The sequence below is a fragment of the Diuraphis noxia genome, unplaced genomic scaffold, assembly GCF_037042655.1.
Source record: "Diuraphis noxia isolate RWA-SAM2 unplaced genomic scaffold, SU_Dnox_SAM2 contig0002, whole genome shotgun sequence".
NCBI classification, from domain to species: domain Eukaryota; kingdom Metazoa; phylum Arthropoda; class Insecta; order Hemiptera; family Aphididae; genus Diuraphis; species Diuraphis noxia.
This window is the reverse complement of record NW_028301712.1, coordinates 7,272,613-7,292,552: the sequence shown is the minus strand read 5'-3', so window position 1 is coordinate 7,292,552 and position 19,940 is coordinate 7,272,613. Positions and strand designations below refer to the sequence as shown.

At 27.1% G+C, this 19,940-nt stretch overlaps 2 protein-coding genes across 3 annotated transcripts; one reads left to right on the top strand and one right to left on the bottom strand.

The window, feature by feature from the left end:
* Positions 1–162: 162 nt before the first annotated feature.
* LOC107170434 (poly(A)-specific ribonuclease PARN-like) lies at positions 163–8,609 on the bottom strand. The gene is made up of 15 exons (XM_015520552.2): positions 8,244–8,609; positions 7,962–8,175; positions 7,751–7,893; positions 7,537–7,690; positions 6,853–6,946; positions 5,406–5,597; positions 5,218–5,339; positions 5,028–5,146; positions 4,853–4,963; positions 2,956–3,022; positions 2,834–2,889; positions 2,334–2,420; positions 1,972–2,272; positions 1,835–1,899; positions 163–396 (listed from the first exon to the last, which is right to left on the bottom strand). The coding sequence occupies exons 1-15, from the start codon at positions 8,260–8,262 to the stop codon at positions 245–247; spliced, it is 1,896 nt and encodes a 631-aa protein (XP_015376038.2). The 5' UTR covers positions 8,263–8,609; the 3' UTR covers positions 163–244.
* A 7,038-nt stretch (positions 8,610–15,647) lies between these two features.
* Positions 15,648–19,879, top strand: LOC107170437 (THAP domain-containing protein 1-like). 2 transcript variants are annotated; one of them, XM_015520556.2, is made up of 4 exons: positions 15,648–16,018; positions 16,094–16,328; positions 16,435–16,617; positions 19,286–19,501. In XM_015520556.2, the coding sequence occupies exons 1-4, from the start codon at positions 15,948–15,950 to the stop codon at positions 19,301–19,303; spliced, it is 507 nt and encodes a 168-aa protein (XP_015376042.1). In that variant the 5' UTR covers positions 15,648–15,947; the 3' UTR covers positions 19,304–19,501. The 2 variants fall into 2 exon arrangements, with proteins under 2 accessions (XP_015376042.1, XP_015376043.1); XM_015520557.2 differs by lacking the exons at positions 15,648–16,018; positions 16,094–16,328; positions 16,435–16,617 and adding exons at positions 18,104–18,437; positions 19,576–19,663; positions 19,798–19,879.
* The last annotated feature ends 61 nt before the right edge of the window (positions 19,880–19,940 follow it).

Genomic DNA, 19,940 nt, shown 5'->3' with positions numbered 1-19,940 from the left:
AGCTTTTTTATATAAGATATCTTTTGAAGTGAATTATTTACATATTTTAGAAATTTTAAAAGCATGCAATTCACAGCCCTGTTAATTATATTAATTCAGAATATTATTGTAAGTATTTCTAAATTATTTAAGAAGTTCTATTTTCAAAATTAAAACAAAATCTATAAAATAAAAATTTTAATAAATGTTATTCTTACAACATATGTTTACAAATAAATTGTATTAAAATAATAATTATGTATTGCTAATCCCACGAAGCAACTGGAAAAATAGTTTTTAATTCTGTAGTATCAGCATCTTTTTTTGTCTTTAAGGTTTGAGCATAACTTGGAGTATCTAAAATATTATTTTTAGAATCCACACAAGTGATATTTGATACAGCTGAAGAATCAGCATCTAAAAAATAAAAAATAAAAATACATTTAGCACAAGATTAATTTTATATTGGTAAGTAAAAGGAAAGATATTAAGAAGACTAGTAGAATAAAATTAATGGGGGAAAAAAATTATGCAATATTTAAGCAATATTTTGCTGATATTTTTGTGGAAAGTGTTTTTTTAAAAGACTGTTTTTTATTTAAAGTTTTTAAATTCAAATTTATGATACTTAATAATCAACAATTAATGTTGTTGCATGAAAGAATAGTAATTGGTGTTTAGGTGTTTAGAGCATACATTAGAACAATATTTTTAATGTTAAAAAAATTATCTAACTAGTTAATGTTTTAAAGTAAATTCTACAAAATCAAAGTTTTATAGTTTTTTTTATACTTATGATGCAACTTTTACACATTTTTAAATATATAGTAAAATTAAAAAATTAATCCAAAGTCCTTGAATTAACTCAAACATTTTACTAAAATGAAAATAAACGAAATTCATTTTAAAACATTGTAACTCATTTAAATTCCTTAAAGGAGCATACAACACAAAAAAATTCTTTAAATTCTTTTTAAATGTTAAATTATTGTAGCTATGGTTATATGAAATGATTTGGTGAAAATCTGATGCAAAAAAAAATATTACTGTAAGAGATATAATATAAATTATTTTAAAATAGCCGCGTGACGTCATTGTGCCTTACTCTTTGTAATCGGTTATCTTATACGTGTAAAAGTTCCTCACTTCTCACAACAATTTACGCACCTAAACATTTTATTTTTGAAAGTTAATTTACGTATAAATGTGTGGTTTTGTGTGTTTAAGACGACGCAAGAATCAGAATTTCTAAATTACGTTTAGTTGTTTAAATATTTAAAATCTTAAAAGTGATATTTTAAACAGCGTTCCATGGCGATTTAAATACGAAATAAAAATTCAAAAATTTCTCTTTTAAGATTTTAAATATTTAAAAAATTAAACGTCATATAAAAATTCTGATTCTTGCGTCGTCTTAAACACACAAAACCACACATTTATACGTAAATTAACTTTCAAAAATAAAATGTTTAGGTGGGTAAATTGTTGTGAGAAGCGAGGAATTTTTACACGTATAAGATAACCGTTACAAACAGTAGGGCATAATGACGTCACGCGTCTTTTTTCAATTGCTCATAACTTATTGAATAATGTGAGTAGAAACGTAAAACCTATACCATTATCCTTATAATCGAACATTCTTTCAAATAAAAAAACTTATTTTTGTGTTGTGTGCTCCTATAATTTATACCAAAAGTATTGCATTTTTAAACAAATAATAGCATATACTTTTATGGAAAATTTCATCTTATAAAAACATAAAAACATAAGCAAATTAATAATGGAAGAATAAAAAAAAAATTACATTAGTTAAATTTAATAAATGAGTGACAAATTTATAATCAATAATTGTTACCTAATTCAGTAGATTCATCTCCTTCTAATATCGGACTAATAGTTCCTCCTTTTGAAACTCTTCTTCTACACATTTAAGAAAAAATTAATAACATTATTTACAAAAACTGTTTACACAAATAAATGGCATATAATTACCCCCTTGAAATACGTGGTACTTTTTCAGGTGTATGGCCATCATCAGAAGAATCTTCAGCAATCGAAAAATCTACATTATCCTTAGGAGGTGGTGATGAACAATTGCTAATCTTCCTCTTAGTTGCAGTTGGTACATTCGATGTAAATGTATCTTTGTAGTAAATAGACCAAGGTAACAACATAATGTTTTTATGAAGAGCTTGCAATTTCGGCAAAATTTTATTCATTGCTTTTGCTTGAGATGCATCTCTCAATGCCACCCAAGCAGATGTATCATTTATATATTTAATAAATACATTAGCTATAACAGTTATTATAATATAAAATTATTCTTGTTTTTTCATAAAAATGATGTAACTTACTAAAAGGACTAAATATGTTTGTGATATCAATAGTTTTCCATTCTGGCGGGAATGTAATATGATAAACATGGCTTCTTTGAAGTTGAGCTAGAAAATACAATTACTTATGAATTTACACGTAAATATTTAAATTATTCCCTTTAGTTTAAGGTCTAATATTTGAAATTTTTATAGTTGTATCCTTGAAATTAATTGTTAGGTTTGTAATGTAAGGCTATATTACAAGAGTAACTTGATAGACTTGTATCACCGATAAAATATAATATACGGAATATTAGCAATTCAATATATTTATTTTATAATTTTAGTTTTAATTTGAAAACATATTTTTATGTGTAAAATTTTTTACAAAATTACAGAGGTTTAGATGGTAAAATCAGATGTCCATTTCTAGTACAAACATTTAAGATTTTGTTGTAGTGGAAGTAATGTTAATGCAGTGTTAACCACATGTGTACTGCAAAAAAAAAAAAAAAAAAATTAAAGTATTTTAAACTTACGTTCAGGACCATTTAAATTTAAACATGGATCTTCATTATATCGAATCATAAAGAGCCTAAAAAATAATAACACAATGATGAATGTGGTAAAATAGAATAATGTAAAATTTAAATGTACTAACTTATTTTCATATTGCTTGAGGTAAGAAGAATCTGTAGAAATGTGTTCTTTGATACCTTTCACTTTGGCTGAAATAAAATAAAATTATGAACAAGGGGTCGAATTAGTACTGTTGCTTGCAATTTCTAATAAACATATACTCTATTCCAAATAAAATCAGCCTTTGGCGGCGATCAGTTATTGTCGGATGGCGGTCAGGAAACACCTGCTTGTCACCTCACCCAGTCAACTATCTGTACATCCAGCTAAGTTGTACTGCCACGCCCATGCACACAACTGGCCGCAAAGGCTGATCTTATTTGGAATAGAGTATAGTGAATTATTTAGGTAAAAAAGATTTCTGGGATCAGATGAACATTTTCTATTTAGTTCTAATATTAAAGTTTAGAAAATCATCTTATATCAATATGATGATAACTATTATACTATAACATTTTATTATTTCTTAGTTTTAGTTATTTATTTTATTTTTATAATAATATACCGATGATAAAATATGATTACAGATAGACATACTATATTATTTATATTGTTAGTAGGTACTATAGTCGAAGACACAAAAACTGAGGTATGACCATTGTTACACCACGACCAATACTCTGTCTGCAGACATTCATCAATATATATATATATGTTATTGTTAGAGATTTGAGAACACATTAGATGATTAAACCGCTAGGATTTCAGATCTATTACACGTCAGTTTTTGTGTGCTCGATTTAAAGTATATAAAAGTATCAGAGTAATTAAGGTTGAAAAGAGCTTAGTTATTAGTTCATATGATAAAAAGGAAATAAGGTATATTGCGTATTAAGATGATGCTCTATATGCTGAGATTCTAGTATTATACTACACAAAATTAGAAACTGTTTAGAACATTTCATAGCTTTATGTTGTCTCTGTCTCATGTAAAACATGTAAATTTGGGTTCTGCAGAACTAATTTTGTATAGTTAGAATCATTATTAGAGCAAATTGACTACTTATCAACAAACATAAATATAAGAAAATTATCAGTGTTTTCTAATTTGTTTAAAATTTTAAGTTTCGAGCGAGTTATGTGCATCTTTACATATTCATAGCTTGCTTAAACATTAAAATATCATACAAATCAGCAACAGAATAATATTCTATTTAATAATAAATTATTCTATCATTTAAGCACGCAACATAAAATTGGTTCTACTTAACACAGATGAATCAAAAAATAATATGCTCAACAGTTACTGTAGTAAAATATGGCTATATTTATTTTGATTATATCATTATAAATAAAATTATATACATTTTCATTTGTCAATATCCATGTTGAAGTTTATTTAGGACAATATTTTATTTTATTTGAATCCATTGATATTGCTTACGCATATCAAGAATATTAATAAGTTATAACACAATAAAATATAAATTGATATATTGAAAAAAAATATTCTAAAAGTATAATTTAGTTGAAAAGATATGTAAGCAAAAATTAATTAATTGTATTATCATTTATCAATATATAATATTATATTTAAGATTTTTAAGACGAAAATATACCCTATTCATGTATTGTACAAATGTGTAAATTCATTCAGTCAACAAACCAGTTTAATGTTTTATTCTAAGCTTATTGGAAGGAATTTATCATACATACCGAAAGGTAAGAAAATTAACCATGTGTGAATATTGAAATTTTATGATTTTTTAAATTACTAAGCAAATTAAGAAATTTTTTAAATTTTAATGCTTGAAACTTGCTTAAATTTTTTTATTAAAACCAACATACAAAACAGAGATAATGTTCTTATTTATAAATCTTGAAATAAATTCATTCTAATATTAAAGCTAAAGATATATTTTTTACTACTTTTTGTTGTACATAATACACTACTGTTATAAATTTTTGTGAAAACTGACCATATAAATTGCAAAGATTGACAAAAACAGTACTGGTCAAATATGCATCATAACCAGCATCATGCAACTTAGATATGTCCTCAGAGTAACCAACTTCAGGAACCTCTGGTTCTATAACACAAATAAATATTTTATTAAAAAACAACACAAATAAAATAAAGTATAAATTAGTTACCTAAGTCTGTATAATATTGACACTGTTCAGCTAGTGACTTTTTTAAATCATTTAGTACTGTTGAACTGAAGAATCCTTTGAGTGGTTCTGTACCACTTATGTATTTTGTATCCAAAAACCTTAACATAACTGTTCTTACACAATGTTTTAAATTTTACAATATTAAATTATTGAAAAAAATATGACATACCTATATGATATTGTTTTAACCATAGCTTGAAATTCACTATAGCTTGATGGCAATGGTAAACAAAACTGATGAATCATATGGCAAACATCTAATGTCATGTTGTGGCCAACAATCGGTTTATTCTAGAAATAAAAATTAATCTAGTTAATAAATAAAAATAACTACCATTAAAATTATATAGAATATACAGAAGCTATGATTTTCTTTAAGACTGCTGAAAAACCGACAGCTTTTTCTAACTCTATCTGTTCCCGTTCCATTCTTTCCTGTGCCATTAACAATTTTGTTCTTCCCTTGAAAGCTACCATTACATTACCAATATCTTCTACTATTCTTGACTGTAAACTTACTTTGGTATCTGAATACCTATTATAAACTTCCTGAAAAAAATATTACTAACATTAAAAATGTATTGATATAAAATAATAACTGGTCTAATACCAAAGTAAGTAAAAACACACATTGTACACTGAATAATAAATAATATATAAAATTAATGAGGTTAAAAATAATACATCCTATAAGTAGTAAAGTAACAATGAGCTATTACTTATTGTATATATACTTATATTTTCTAAGTTATTTTAGTTTCTTTCACTGATCATAAATAATTTTATTAGCTTAATACAAGTAGGTACATTTATTTCATTCATAGTTTTAAGAACAAATTTAGGTATAAATCACATGATTTTCTAAAACTTTTATTTTGCTAATAATTTATAACAAGAGAAATACTCTAAAAACAAGAAAAAAGTCTTGAAAAATATGATTTAATGTACTCATAACAGAATTTTTTTTTAAAGAGCTTCTAAAAATATTTTTAATATTTAAAAATTTGTTGGTTGATTAATTATTATTCTTATCTAATTATTAATAGGGCTGGATTTATATATAATAAATAAAAATAAAATATACAGATTCATATTTTAAATGTGTAAAATATTTTTTTTTACAAATCAATGAATTATACGGTTTTGAGTAAAAATATTATACAATCTTAATATATATACAATATACATATATGTTTTTTAAAAAACAAATGTAAAATAAAATTTTTTAATGAAATGTTCAGCATGTGTACATAATATACTGCAATCTAATCTAAGGTAATTGCATAGTTATAAATTTACACAAGAAAAACCAATATTTTTCGTGATTCGTCGATAACTTATTGATGTATATTATCATGGGTTATTAAGGATCAACAGGAGTTTGTACAAGCATAGATATGACAAAGATAGAATTATAATTATAATTATTATAAATGTAGAATATGCAACATTTGTGCAACTATTATTTACTATTGTTTTTGTGTGTATCATGTTCTCTTAAGCGTTCTATCATAGGTCATAATCTTTGATGACTGATGAGGATAAACTTACACAGCTGTTGTGTCATATTGGCCTACTAATAATTTTGTCGTTTATGGGTGAAGATGACTGAATTCTAGAAAATGTTGTCAGTCAAGTAATTTAATCTTTTTGTGCTGTTTATTGTCACTTAAGTATGGATTATTGAATATTTTTTGTCTCAAATTAACTTTTAAGTATGTATATGAATATAATTATTTAGTATACATAAGTTATAATCTTATATAGGTATTATTATATTAATATAAATAACCTATTAACTGACCTGATAGAGAAGTTTACGGATAAAAGAATTGGTTTTCTCTGCTATGATGACTTCAGAAATCGTTTCACTTTCTAAAAGTTCTTTTACCTTTTCACTGTCAACAAATTATTAAATTGATATAAGTAGTCTAATATACACTAATTATAACCATAATCTTTATTAATGACTAATAATTAAAGTTTTAATGTTTAAAATATCCTATATCTTTGCTGTTTTTATTAAGCTACCCAGTATAAAGTATTTGCGATTATTGATTATTAAAATGTATTTATTATTTGTAAATAATGAGTATACATAGTAAATGGAATTATAGTAATCTAAAGGCTCAGAAGTTGAAGGAGCTAAACAATTATATAAATATATGAACAAAATAATTTTAAGTCATGCATGAAAAATGTGAATAAGCAAAACATTTTATAAATAATCAAAAAAAAATCTAAATTCCAAATACAAAATGTTATGTTCGTTATTAATTTGGACTAAATGAAATGTAAAATATGGAAAAACAAATTTATAACATTTTAAATATAATGGAAAACTAATAGCAATTTAACTGTTATGGTTAAATTAATAGTAGACCATGATGTAATAGTTTTATATTCAATACAAATATTAAAATACACATAGTAATCTATATTCTACTTACTAGGTAAATAACTTTAAAAAGCAAAAAACAATATTTACCAAGCAGTTTCTATTTCTGCTTTATGATTGTCTGGTATAGGTATACATTCAGAGACTTTTGATGGTGTCTGAGACTGTAAACAATTTTGCTTATATCGATTTAACAGTTCATTTTGCAATACTTGTTCATCGGGTACAGTAAGGAAAGGAATACCTATTAAAATAAAAATTGTTATTTTAACATAGAAAATAAAATTAAGGTATTGTAGATTACCATGCTTAAACAGTTTGTTAAAGTCGAAATTGTGATTGCTAAGAAATTCCATGCTGGAAGACTGGCATAAGAATCGGCAATCTGGAGCATATCGACTCATGGGCTTAGGAAATGTATAAAAATTATACGCCCTGTATGTAAACCTAATGAAACAGAAAAAAATTATGTAAAAACACGATCAACTATTCATAACTTTCAGATGATATTGTACTTTTTCTTTTCAGTATTATATTTGACAGCACACAAACCAAATTGAACCATCAAGAAGTCCATGCAATTACTTCTGAGTTTCTGATAGTATTGAGCAGCAGTATCAAATATGCTGACCATAGTACCATTATGAAGACCAGTGAATTCTCCATCAACCGCAATGAAATCACACTCAGCAATGGCCTGTTGGATTTCCGGCAACAACTGATAGAAATCTAAACAAATAATAACCAACACGATTTAATAGTGTCTGTAAACAAACAGCAAAACATGTTTTACTCACTCTCATTGACCACATCCATTTTTGCGCAAAACGTGAGTAACGTGGAATCAATTGAGATGCTTCTACAGATCAAATCAGTTAATCATTTATATCAAAAAAATTCAAAAATGTAAAACCACTCTTGTAGTCCAGTTCAAACACGGACAAAAATCACAATAAATATTGAGTGTTATATATTAGCTCCGTGGAGGAATAGCGATGATGATTAAACATCGATTAACGTCCAGTAAATATTTGGATTTCGTAATTCGTAAAGACGTTAAATAACAATTAATGTCAAATCAGAACATTAATGTAGTTATAATAGTTTTGATGTTTTGAAAGTGCATTCAAGCGCAGTACCGCAACTACACCAACTTTTGTTTACCAATCAGTATCCAGTAATCACTATTGTAATATTATTATACTGTACAGCAGCTGCTGCAGGCTACAAGCAATGCTGCGTTCGCCGTTGCACGTTTAATAACTTTTATCAAGAATCATGTCTCAATTGTACGTTATCTTTACAAATTTACAATATTAGTAGTAAATTGAAATAATAATATTATTTTATTGTCTTGTCATTGACATTATTAATATGTCTATGTGTCTTGTGTGTTCACTGGATTAGGTTACTGCACGTGGCCACTGACCGTTTGTAGTGTTGTTGAGACTTGTCTTGAGCCCACGGTTTATGATAATAATATGATATACTGGTTGCACAACTCCTATATTAAATTGCTTATGAATTATGATACATGGACCGTTCTCATAGACGGATAGACGTCATATTAATAATATGTCTATGACCGTTCTATATGTTTTGCGATAAGACTCGTGTAGACTTAGATTGTAGTGAACCCTAGCGGCAAACCGAAAACTATCCTATCAATATACTATGTTATTGTGATTTGTGATATTACTATCAGACACCGGTGGCGGTAAATATAAAAGATTAAAGATTAAAGAATAAAGATTTGACTGTCTATTTGAGAAAACGCCGCAAAAAAAAAAAATTACAATTACTTTAATTTTATAATTTTATTGTTATTAAATAATTTTAATTTGTAAATGTGGGCTTGACTTATCTTAAGAGTATTTAATACTTTTTAATTATTATAATCTCCAACTGTTATAGTGCCAAAGTGTTGTGTCAAAAATTGTGGATATCGCAATGTATCCTTATTTAGCGTACCTAAAAATTTAAAAAATAAATAGAAAATAACTTTAAATATGAATTTAAACCACAATTCAAGCATATGTGCTACTCACTTTAATCCAGACAATATGTTCTGATTGTGTCAAAACACAAGTCCAAACGTTTTTTGTATTTTTTTGTTATCTGCTGTTATTTGTTTTGGTATTGTATACATTATTTACCAATAATGTCTTTACTTGTTAAAAATGCCGCTGGTAGTAGATGCTCGTTGGCGTATTGTACCAGCCTTTGGTCAAACAACAATGATGAAATAAAAATATCATTTTTTAAATTTCCAAAAGACCATTCAAGGTAAGAACAAATTATATTTTACGGTATTTACTAATATTATGTTCAATTTAATTTTAAATATGTTATTTACTTACCCATAAAATTCAACATAAGTATTTACAAATGTGATATAATAAGCACATGTAAATTAATGTGTATTAAGTATTTCTTAAAATAATGTAACAGATTGGACATCTAAATAATTTTTATTTTATTTTTGAACCAAGATACTAGATGTTAAATATGATTATTATTACTTTAGGTGTGCTTCTTGGGTTGAAAAATGCGAAGCTCAATACTTACCGACTGCAGATCTTGATGTTCTTAACAAAACGTACAAGTGGTGCTCCTTGCATTTTGAAACAAACATGTTTCAAAATACTTTAAAAAATAGACTCACTAAGACTGATATCCCGACATTATTTGCCAAAAAACCAGCAGAATATCAAGATAATTCTTTTGTCGGCTGCAAAAATTTTGAAATTTCAAATCTGTCGAGCGAGGGTAGTTTAATGGCTGATAACATTTTCTCAGTTGATGACCACCCATCATGTTCAACACTTGGTATGTGACTTATTGTTTTATAAAACATTTATATAATTTTATTGCCTTTGTTTTTTTACATATTAGGTAATTTACATATTAGGTGTATTACCTAAAATGTACAGTGTACTTGTTGATTACTTATCCAATATTATTTTAATACAATTTGTGTTATTCTTGGTTTAGTCTCGTCTTCTTCACGGTCTATTATTGGTGGAGGTGTATCTGTGTCCACTTCTACAGAGATATGTGAAGCAACAACAGGTTTGCAAACTCCCAAACACTTGTCATTGAAAACCCCAAGAAAAGAGGCTCTAAGAAAAAAACTTGCCAAAGCTCATACCAATATCAAGAAATTGGAATATGATGTTATTTGTCTTTCAGTATGTTTGGAGCAGTCAGACACCATTGAAAATGTACTCCAATTAGTTGAAAAGTATATTTCACCTTCATTATTTATTGTGGTAAAAAATAATGTCCTTAATAAAGACAAAAACCCAAAGGGGAGGTGTTTTTCAAATGAAATTAAACAATTTGCACTTATAATCTATTTTCTGGGTCCTAGTGTCTTTCATTTGCTTCAAAGAAATTTTTGTCTTCCTACTATTAGAACTCTCAGAAAAATTACTTCTAAATATGAATTTCAATCTGGCCTTAATGATTTTATGTTTAATTTTCTATCTTTCAAAACTAAAACTTTTTCTTCTGATGCGTTAAACTGCATTCTCTGCGCAGACGAAATGTCACTTAAAACAAACTTATTTTATAACTTATCTAAAGATCAAATAATTGGTTTTAATCATTCAAAGTCAAGTAAAACATATGATCCTGCCAAACATGTCCTTGTTCTTATGATTAGAGGTATTAATCATAATTGGAAACAGCCACTTGCATATTATTTAATTTCTAATAGTTGTACAGGTAGTGATTTAAATAATATAATTGTTTCTACTATTCGAAAACTTAAGAATATTAATATTAATGTTAAAGCTTTTGTTACCGACCAAGGTTCTAACTTCGTAAATTTTTCCAAAATCAATGGTGTTACTCCTGAAGAGCCATATTTTGAAATTGACAATGACAAAATCATATATATCTTTGACCCACCTCATTTGTTGAAATCGACTCGAAATATGTTTTTCAAACACAATTTGATTGTTAATAATGATGTAATAGAAAAAAAACATGTTGATACTTTTTATAATAATGTGCGAATGGCTCCTAAATTAACTTATTCACATATTCATCCAAGTCCTTTTGAAAGAATGAAGGTTAGATTAGCGGCTTATGTATTTAGTCATAGTGTATCCACAGGAATGTCTGCAGCATTGAATCAGGGTATTCTACCAAAAACCTCTAAATATACAATCAATTTTATTAATTTTATGGATAGATTATTTGATATTTTTAATTCATCTGATACACCAAATAGCAAAATATATAATACTCCTTTCACAAATGATAGACATCAGTTAGATCATTTAAATAAAATGGTTGAAATGTTTAAAACATGAAAGTAATTAATAAGTATGATGGATCTGATGTGACTAAAAGAGTAAATTTTATTAATGGTTGGTTGATTAGCATATCGGGTTTAAGAATGTTGTGGGATACCTTAAACCTTGAACAAAATAAAGGATTTGCCCTTCAGACAGGCCAAATCAATCAAGACTGTTTAGAAAATTTGTTCGGAATATTTCGTCAACAACATGGTAATAGTTATAATCCTACACCCATTCAGTTTATTTGGGCCTTTAAAAAAATATTTTGCCTTGAATATTTCAAGCATTCTCCAAATGCAAATTGTATTGAAGATCTTGATAGTGTTCTTTGTAAAGTAAATGAATTAAATAATGTTTCACCATCATTTCAAAAAATTGTTAATGCCAAACAATCAAAAGATAATCTTTTTAAATTCAATTCTATCTCTATCGGTACTGTAGACTACAGAAAATTAAATATTCCTGAAACTAATGCTTTAACATATATATGCAGATATCTAATAAGAAAATGTTTAGAAAAACATGTTTGTCAGGATTGTATTAATTATGCTAAATATCAACAAAACCTTGAACAATCTTTTCTTTTATGTTTTTTCAAATCTACTTCTAATGACAATTCTCTTTATGGAAAATTATTAATGCCACACAATAACTTTTACAATTATATCTTTAAATTAGAAAGTATTTTTATTGAACATTTTCCTTTCTTAGCTACTGAAGACAATGTAGGGGCTAAGTTAAAAGATTTATTAGTAAACACACGTTTAAAACACCCTTGTGAATATTTTAACAAAACATTTTTATTAAATTTATTTATAAGGTTTAGAATTTTTTCATCCATTAAATTTTTAAATAAATCTTTAGTATCAGAAAGAGTTAGGAAAAATAGAAAATTGATGATTTTAAAACATTTGTAAAATATGTATTTTTGTTTGTATTAATTTTATTATTATTATTATTATTATTATTATTATTACTATTATTGTTATTTTAACTTTATTATTTTGTAATTTTTTAGTAAAGTACTAATGTGCTTTCATAAATCATAATTATGAGGACGCTATACACGCATGAGTTGTCTCCGTCTTACAAATGTAAAACATTGCAAAAACTGTTTTGCGCGGGAAAGGACCACTCTAAATGTAATCTAAACTAATCAACCAAATTTTCACACTATAAAGAGGAGAATATTTACCGTGCAACAATGTTTTTAGTTTTACAAACTTGAATAACTTTTTTTCTAGTTCTGATATCGAAAAAATAAAAACAATGTTGCACAGTAAAATATTCTCCTCTTTATAGTGTGAAAATTTGGTTGCTTAGTTTGAATTACAGCTAGAGAGGTTCTTTCCCGTGTAAAACAGTTATTGCAATGTTTTACATTTGTAAGACGGAGACAACACATGCATGTATAGCATCCTCTTAATATTCCTCGTTCACTACCAAGGTCTGAATTTTCCTATTAAATAAATTATAATGTTAACTTGTTATGCATGTTGATTGTAATATTTGTTTTGTTATTAGTAATTATTGTATACGATGATTTAATTTGTTTTTGATACTTTACAAAAAAATAAAAAATAAAATTGAATTTATACTGTGTAATAATTTACATTTTACAGCTCTTAGAGAGTAGTAAATATGAATTTGAGGTATTCCTACTGACTATAGGTACAGGTTATCTAACAATGTCACATACAACATACTTCTACCAGTATATTTATTTAGAATAAATCTTCAATTTTTCTTAGCAATTGCGTGTACTAATTACACAAGTACTATATTATATAAAAAAAAATTAATACTGCTTAGATTATTTAAAACCAGCGTATATAATTTGTTTTGTAATCTTCTGTGTACCTATTCATTTTTGTTCATTCATCAACTAAATAATGATAAATAAAATATGTATAGTTTTTGTTTTTCTTAGATTCTGTACTAAGATAAATGGTAAAAACTAAAAATGCAATTTCTTAAAAAAAAATCGGTTTGTTTGTTGGAATATAATAATATATTAGAAATTTTAACGAATAAACAGTATAAAGAAACGGTATAAAGAAAAAAAGGGAAATTCCCAGTTAATTAATATTAATTTATACTTATTATAGAAGTCTGTGGTTCATAACTCTAGTCCGTGATCAATACCTTCGACCATATAAGCTAATATAATAAATAAATATAAATATAATAATAAGACCATATTAGCTTATATGGTTGAAGATCAATACCGAAAAAAACAAATTGAAAACAAAATAATAGTATAATAATCAGAGTGATATAATTATATGATTATAATATTACTCTATGACACGGTTTAAGATATACAGGTTAGCTATCGGCTATCTAAATTGTATTGATAGCTGCGGTCAGAACTCGTCACGGGTTTAGCGCATAATTTCACCACATCTGTAGAGCGCTAGTAGTAAGTAGGGTCATATAGCATGTTAGGGAACTCGGAACTACCTATATTATTATTCGATAATTCAATATTGTGATTGTGATTTTCTATTTCTTTTCTAATTTCTGATTGAGATTTGCGAATTATTGCGATTGCCTTTAAGTAATTATTATGCTCCCTTGATGCAGAATATTCTAATTTTATTTTGCATTTTTAGCTGTAGATACAACTTTTAAATTATTTAGGTCATTTTTCAACATTTTTAAGTCATTTTTTTTATATTTTATGTCATTTTTTGTAGTTTATGTACAATGTGGGGGCATTTTTCTCAAATTTTAGGTTTGAAAGAAAATTTGTATAACATTAAAAAAATAAATAATTTTAATATTATTATTGTGGGGGTTTTTGGTGTTATACATTCTTTATTTATATTTTACTTTTTAATTTATTTTCAATAATTTTAAATAATGCATAAAATGTAAATGTATAGGTACTATTGTTTATTAATATTATAATTCATATTTTAAAATACTATTATACCCATATCTCTAATAAAAATTATTATTTATAAATACATTTTTTTCACTTATTATGTTTTTTTAGGCATTTTTAAGTTTTTTTTTAGGTCATCTACATCCTAACTATATTGATAATGTATTTCTTTTAATTTTTGTGGTCCAATATTTTATCATAGTGAATAATGCCACGTTCGTGCTGCGTTGTTGGATGCCAAACTGGATATAAGTCCAACTCTAATAAAATTGTATCTACTTTCTCTTTTCCAAAAAATGAAAGTTTGAGGCAAAAATGGATAAATGTGATACCCCGAAAGGATCTTATTGTTACCAAAAATTCAGCAGTATGTGCTAACCACTTTACTGAAGATCAAATTATTACAAAATGGACTTCAGGGGTTGGCGACAATAAAGTGTGTTTTAATATATATAATAATTGTTTTAATCATTATTTATGAATTTGTGATCGTTATTCGGTACATAAAAAATTACAATATCTTAATGTAGGTAGGTAATTGGCTGGGCTGAAGGTTATTTAAAAAGTTTTGAAGATGATTGGATATGTTTTTAAACCATCTTTTAATAATATATAATATTATATCGACATAATAGATATCTGAATAAATATATTTAAATTTATTTTTAAATTTATATTATATTTATTTAGATATTAAATGTATGATCATTAATTCATTAAATTCTATCATGTAGGATACACTAGTACACTACCTATTATAAGTAAAATATAGCCCTACTTACTACTAGCGCTTTACGCGTGTGGTGAAAATATGAACAACTGAACCGTTACACAATCAGACCGTATAGCGGGCCGGCGATAGCTAACCTGTATATCTTAAACCGTGCTCTATGATAATAATCAATTATAACTTATCAGTGTTCAAAATTTGAATTGTTATCACCAGTTAAATACAACCAATCAGAGTTCGCGATATGGCTATGGGTCTCTAGCTAGCAAGACTGCAAGAGTAGCAATGTAGGTATGGTATACGGTATACGTTAAACATTAAGCATACTGCATACATTGAACTATATGATAACTGGAATGCTCACCCGCCATAAGACCAATGTAAACATAACCGAGATAGCCTGTTAGAAAAAGACAGCAGATAAGAATGGTGTTGCTATTTCTTTTTATCACACTATCAATACGACTGTTTACCAATAAATAATAATAATATCGTTCGTTTAACGTTTTGTTCTTTGATTTAAACTTTTAAACTTTAACTTAAACAAATTTCAATTAGTGGGCAAGTTAAGATGGTGAATTATTGTAGTGCTTTTAATTGTACTAGCTCAAGTGACGTTAGGGGAGACTTGTCATTTCACAAGTTAGTATAAAATGTTATTGAATTTACACATTGAAAATTTCAAACAAATGTACATTTATTATTTTGATATTTAAGGTTCCCTCTTAAAGAGAAAGAGAGGCTTCAAAAATGGGTACATGCTGTAAGAAGAAAGGATTTTAAACCTACTTCCAGCTCAACTTTATGTAGTTTGCATTTCAATGAAAATGATTTCTATTTAGCTGTTGTAAGTGGGAAACAAATGTTAAAAAAATCTGCTATACCAACTGTATTTAATTTCCCAAATCATTTAACACCAAAGATAAAAGAAAGAAGAATTTTGCAACGAGAAGTAAGTAAATATACTTACAAAAACAAGAATTTATATTATTACATGGCCATTATGTATAAAGAAATTTGTTTCCTTTAGAAAAATAATTATTTAAAATGTATTTTAGGACACAGCCACACTATTAGCTGTTCATAATAGTGAATATATGTCTATATGTGAAACCGGAACTAAGTTTGTCGACATTGGTGTACAGACAAAATTAACAGGAGAAGAATTAGAAAAAACTTTACAAGATTTACGACGAGACAATAGGATTTTGCAACAGAAATTAATTAGAAGAGATAAGCGAGTAAGTAGTATGCGTGAAATGTTAAATCTATTAAAAAATAATCACTTAATTGGAGATACTGTTGAAGATATTTTTAAAAACCAATTTGATTTTTCTCTACCTTTTGCTTTATTTCAAAATGAAATTGCTAATGTAAATACTGCTTCAAATCACAAATCATATTCAGAAGAAATACGGGAATTTTGTTTAACATTGCATTTTTATTCCCCTCGAGCATATGAGTTTATAAGGCAAAGAAGTACACTACCAGATCCTTCTACTATTCGTAGATGGATAGCTACCAGACATTGTAACCCTGGTATTTTACATGAAGTGATTGATTATTTTAAACAAAAATTAAAGTCAGAGGCATCTAATTTTTCGCATGTAAAAGATGTTGCTTTAATTTATGATGCCATGTCAATTAGGGAGGGATTTTGGCCTGATAAAAGTGGAAAAGTATATGGATATTGTGATCTTTGTGGCATTGCACACACAGACAATGAAGAGTTAGCAAAAGAAGCACTAGTATTTATAATTGGTAGTTTAAATAAAAAATTTAAGTATCCAGTTGCTTATTTTTTTATAAATAAAATAAATGCTACAGTACAGAGCCAATTAGTACTTGCTGTTGTCTCAGTTCTTTATGAAGCTGGAATTACAGTTCGATCTCTGACAAGTGATGGAACAACCACAAACTTAAAGACTTATGAAGTTTTAGGCTGTAGCATGGATCATTCAAATATTCGATCTTCTTTTCCTCATCCAGATGAACCTCTTATAAATATTCATTGTATTATTGATCCTTGCCACCTTATGAAAATTTGTCGAAATTGTATGGCTGAATTAAGTTTATCTCACTCAGGCAGTACGATATCATTTGATTATATAAAAAAGCTTCATGAAATTCAGCAAATTGAAAATTTGAAGTTTGCCAATAAATTAAGTTCATTACATATATTTTATAAAAACAAAAAAATGAGTGTTCCTTTAGCAGTCCAGGTTTTGAGTAGCAGCGTAGCTGATGCATTACAGTTCTTACAAACATGTAATAATGATTTTAAAAATGCTACTGCTACTATTGAATTTATTAGAATTTTATATGACAAATGTAGAAGTCCACAAGAAAAGCATGTTTCAATACTTGTTATAGGTATTATAAATTATAAATTATAATTATTTATATTCTATCAATTTAATCATAAAAATTTTGTGAAAGTTAAAAAATAAAATATAAAGATACCAAATTTTAAGAACCAAAACCAAACTAAAGTCTAAAATAGTATCGCGGACCGCGGTAAATTAATTTAAGATATTAGCGCAATGTGTAAGACAAAGATAGTAACACCATTAGTATGTCCCATCTCGTTCTAACATTCCGTTTCGGGCAACACTGCTTGGTGAGCATTCCAGTTATCATATAGTTCAATGACTGCATATTGCATATTATCATTTATCATTATGCTCATAGCTCATTGCTCACATTGCAGGCTCACTGACGACTGACCACTGTTATGTGTTTTTGGTTAGTGACAACTTATCCGTGGTAGTTTTTTATGTGTCTTTTCTAATTTAAAATTTAATATATTCTGCTGTCATTTTGACAAAATATAGCAGTATAATATACTTTGTCATCCTTACCATTGTCGCTTAGGAACCGGAATTACGATTCAAAAACGTTATAATCCAGGAATTCTCGACGTCCAATACTTTTGAGTCGAGGCGTGCGAGTTCAGTAGTTCAAAGTCAGCTCTGCGGACTTACTAGACACTTAGAAACTACTAGCCTAGTAGTGGCGATGGAACGACAAGTTGATGTCGTGGATACAAAGTTACTCGAAGGTATTTGCGACCTGCTAATATTCAACAAATTCGTAACTCGCTGTCCTGATGAATTTCGGTGATATTCATACGAATTTGGGGGGAAAATCCCTGGAAACAAAACTAATGGCCGGTTGCACAAACGGTCGATAAAAGCAGTTCAATAAGATATGATAATAACTGATTAATATTTAAATATGAATTATGAATTATGTTCTAACTAAATATAAAATATAATTTAAATTGTTCAACTACAAAATATATTATTTTATTTAAACCTAGGAATTTTTCTAAGAAAATTCTCTCAGCCTATCTAAAATTAAGGTATAATCTGTTAAATAAAGTACTTTCAGTCACAAATGTATCTATACTCCAGTCGTTTGTTGTTTCAGTACTTCAGTAATTGTGTTATAGATTTAGGCAACACCTGTTTATCGCTCCTACTTTGTCATTTATATATACTTCTGTGTAGTATTGCCATTACCCTGTGTACAAGTCAACCTCCAACTATATTTCTTAAACATAAAACAGTGTGGGGTTTTAAATGGTTGAAATATACCATGATTAAAATTCACTTTTCATCATAAAAACATAAAATAGTTGCTTCACATAGACAATTTATATTTTCTTCAAACCATTTTAAATCATAAATTTGCAATAAATTATCCTCATATTTATGAGATTTTTTTCTAAAAGACTACTACCAGCAGTGACAAAAAAATTTGTGAATTTGGATTTAACACCTAACCTAAGCCTGTTGAATTCTTCTTAAAACTTTAAAACTATATATAACCAATTATAATTTATTTATTCAATTTATAGTCAAATAAATTTATGTTATGGTAATAACATTTTTTTTTGATTCCTAGTTGTTAAACAGTCTCTAAAAAATGGCCCTAATTGGGATACCTTTACATCAACAGTAGAAAATGAAATAAAAAAAATCCTTAGGGAAAAAGGTGTGATCAATATTACGACCGAAAAGAAACCTGTGCCATCTGAAACAATTGAGTTGATTAATAAGCTCATAACTGAATACATGGATTGGATGGGATACAAATTGACAAACTCAATGTTTAAGAAAGGTAGGTATTTGGTTAAAATGAAAAAATACCAACTGCTAGAAATTTGTAATTAATGCATATTTTATTATTTCAAGAATTGGGAACTGAGTTAAACACAAATGGTTATCGAAAGCAGATGACTTCATTATTATGCCTTGAAGACAATGATGAAACATTAAAATTGTAAGTGTTATGTACCTATTAGGTATTAAATGGGTATTGAATATTGATCATTGGGTGATAAAAGTGCCTATAATGATTAATTCATAATATTATAATATTTTCATATTTCAGTAATTTTAATTTATTGGTTTCAGGCCTCTTTTAACAGTGTTGATAACAATGTTTAAGAATAAAGATGGAGACAATAAAGAACCTTTAGAGATTTGAGGCATAACATTTCATTTAAACCAATTATTTGTGTTACCTATGCATTATACACCTTCATATGTTATTGTAA

Excerpts from the sequence above, each read along its gene's own strand:
- LOC107170434 (XM_015520552.2), bottom strand. Across the intron at positions 6,947-7,536 it reads GCAGAAATAGAAACTGCTTG|TGAAAAGGTAAAAGAACTTT; the intron begins GTAAATATTGTT and ends ATTTGTTGACAG. Across the intron at positions 5,147-5,217 it reads GTTAAAACAATATCATATAG|GTTTTTGGATACAAAATACA; the intron begins GTATGTCATATT and ends AGTTATGTTAAG.
- LOC107170437 (XM_015520556.2), top strand. The coding sequence starts at position 15,948 with ATGGTGAATTATTGTAGTGCTTTTAATTGTACTAGCTCAAGTGACGTT. Across the intron at positions 16,019-16,093 it reads GGAGACTTGTCATTTCACAA|GTTCCCTCTTAAAGAGAAAG; the intron begins GTTAGTATAAAA and ends TTGATATTTAAG. Across the intron at positions 16,329-16,434 it reads GAAGAATTTTGCAACGAGAA|GACACAGCCACACTATTAGC; the intron begins GTAAGTAAATAT and ends AATGTATTTTAG.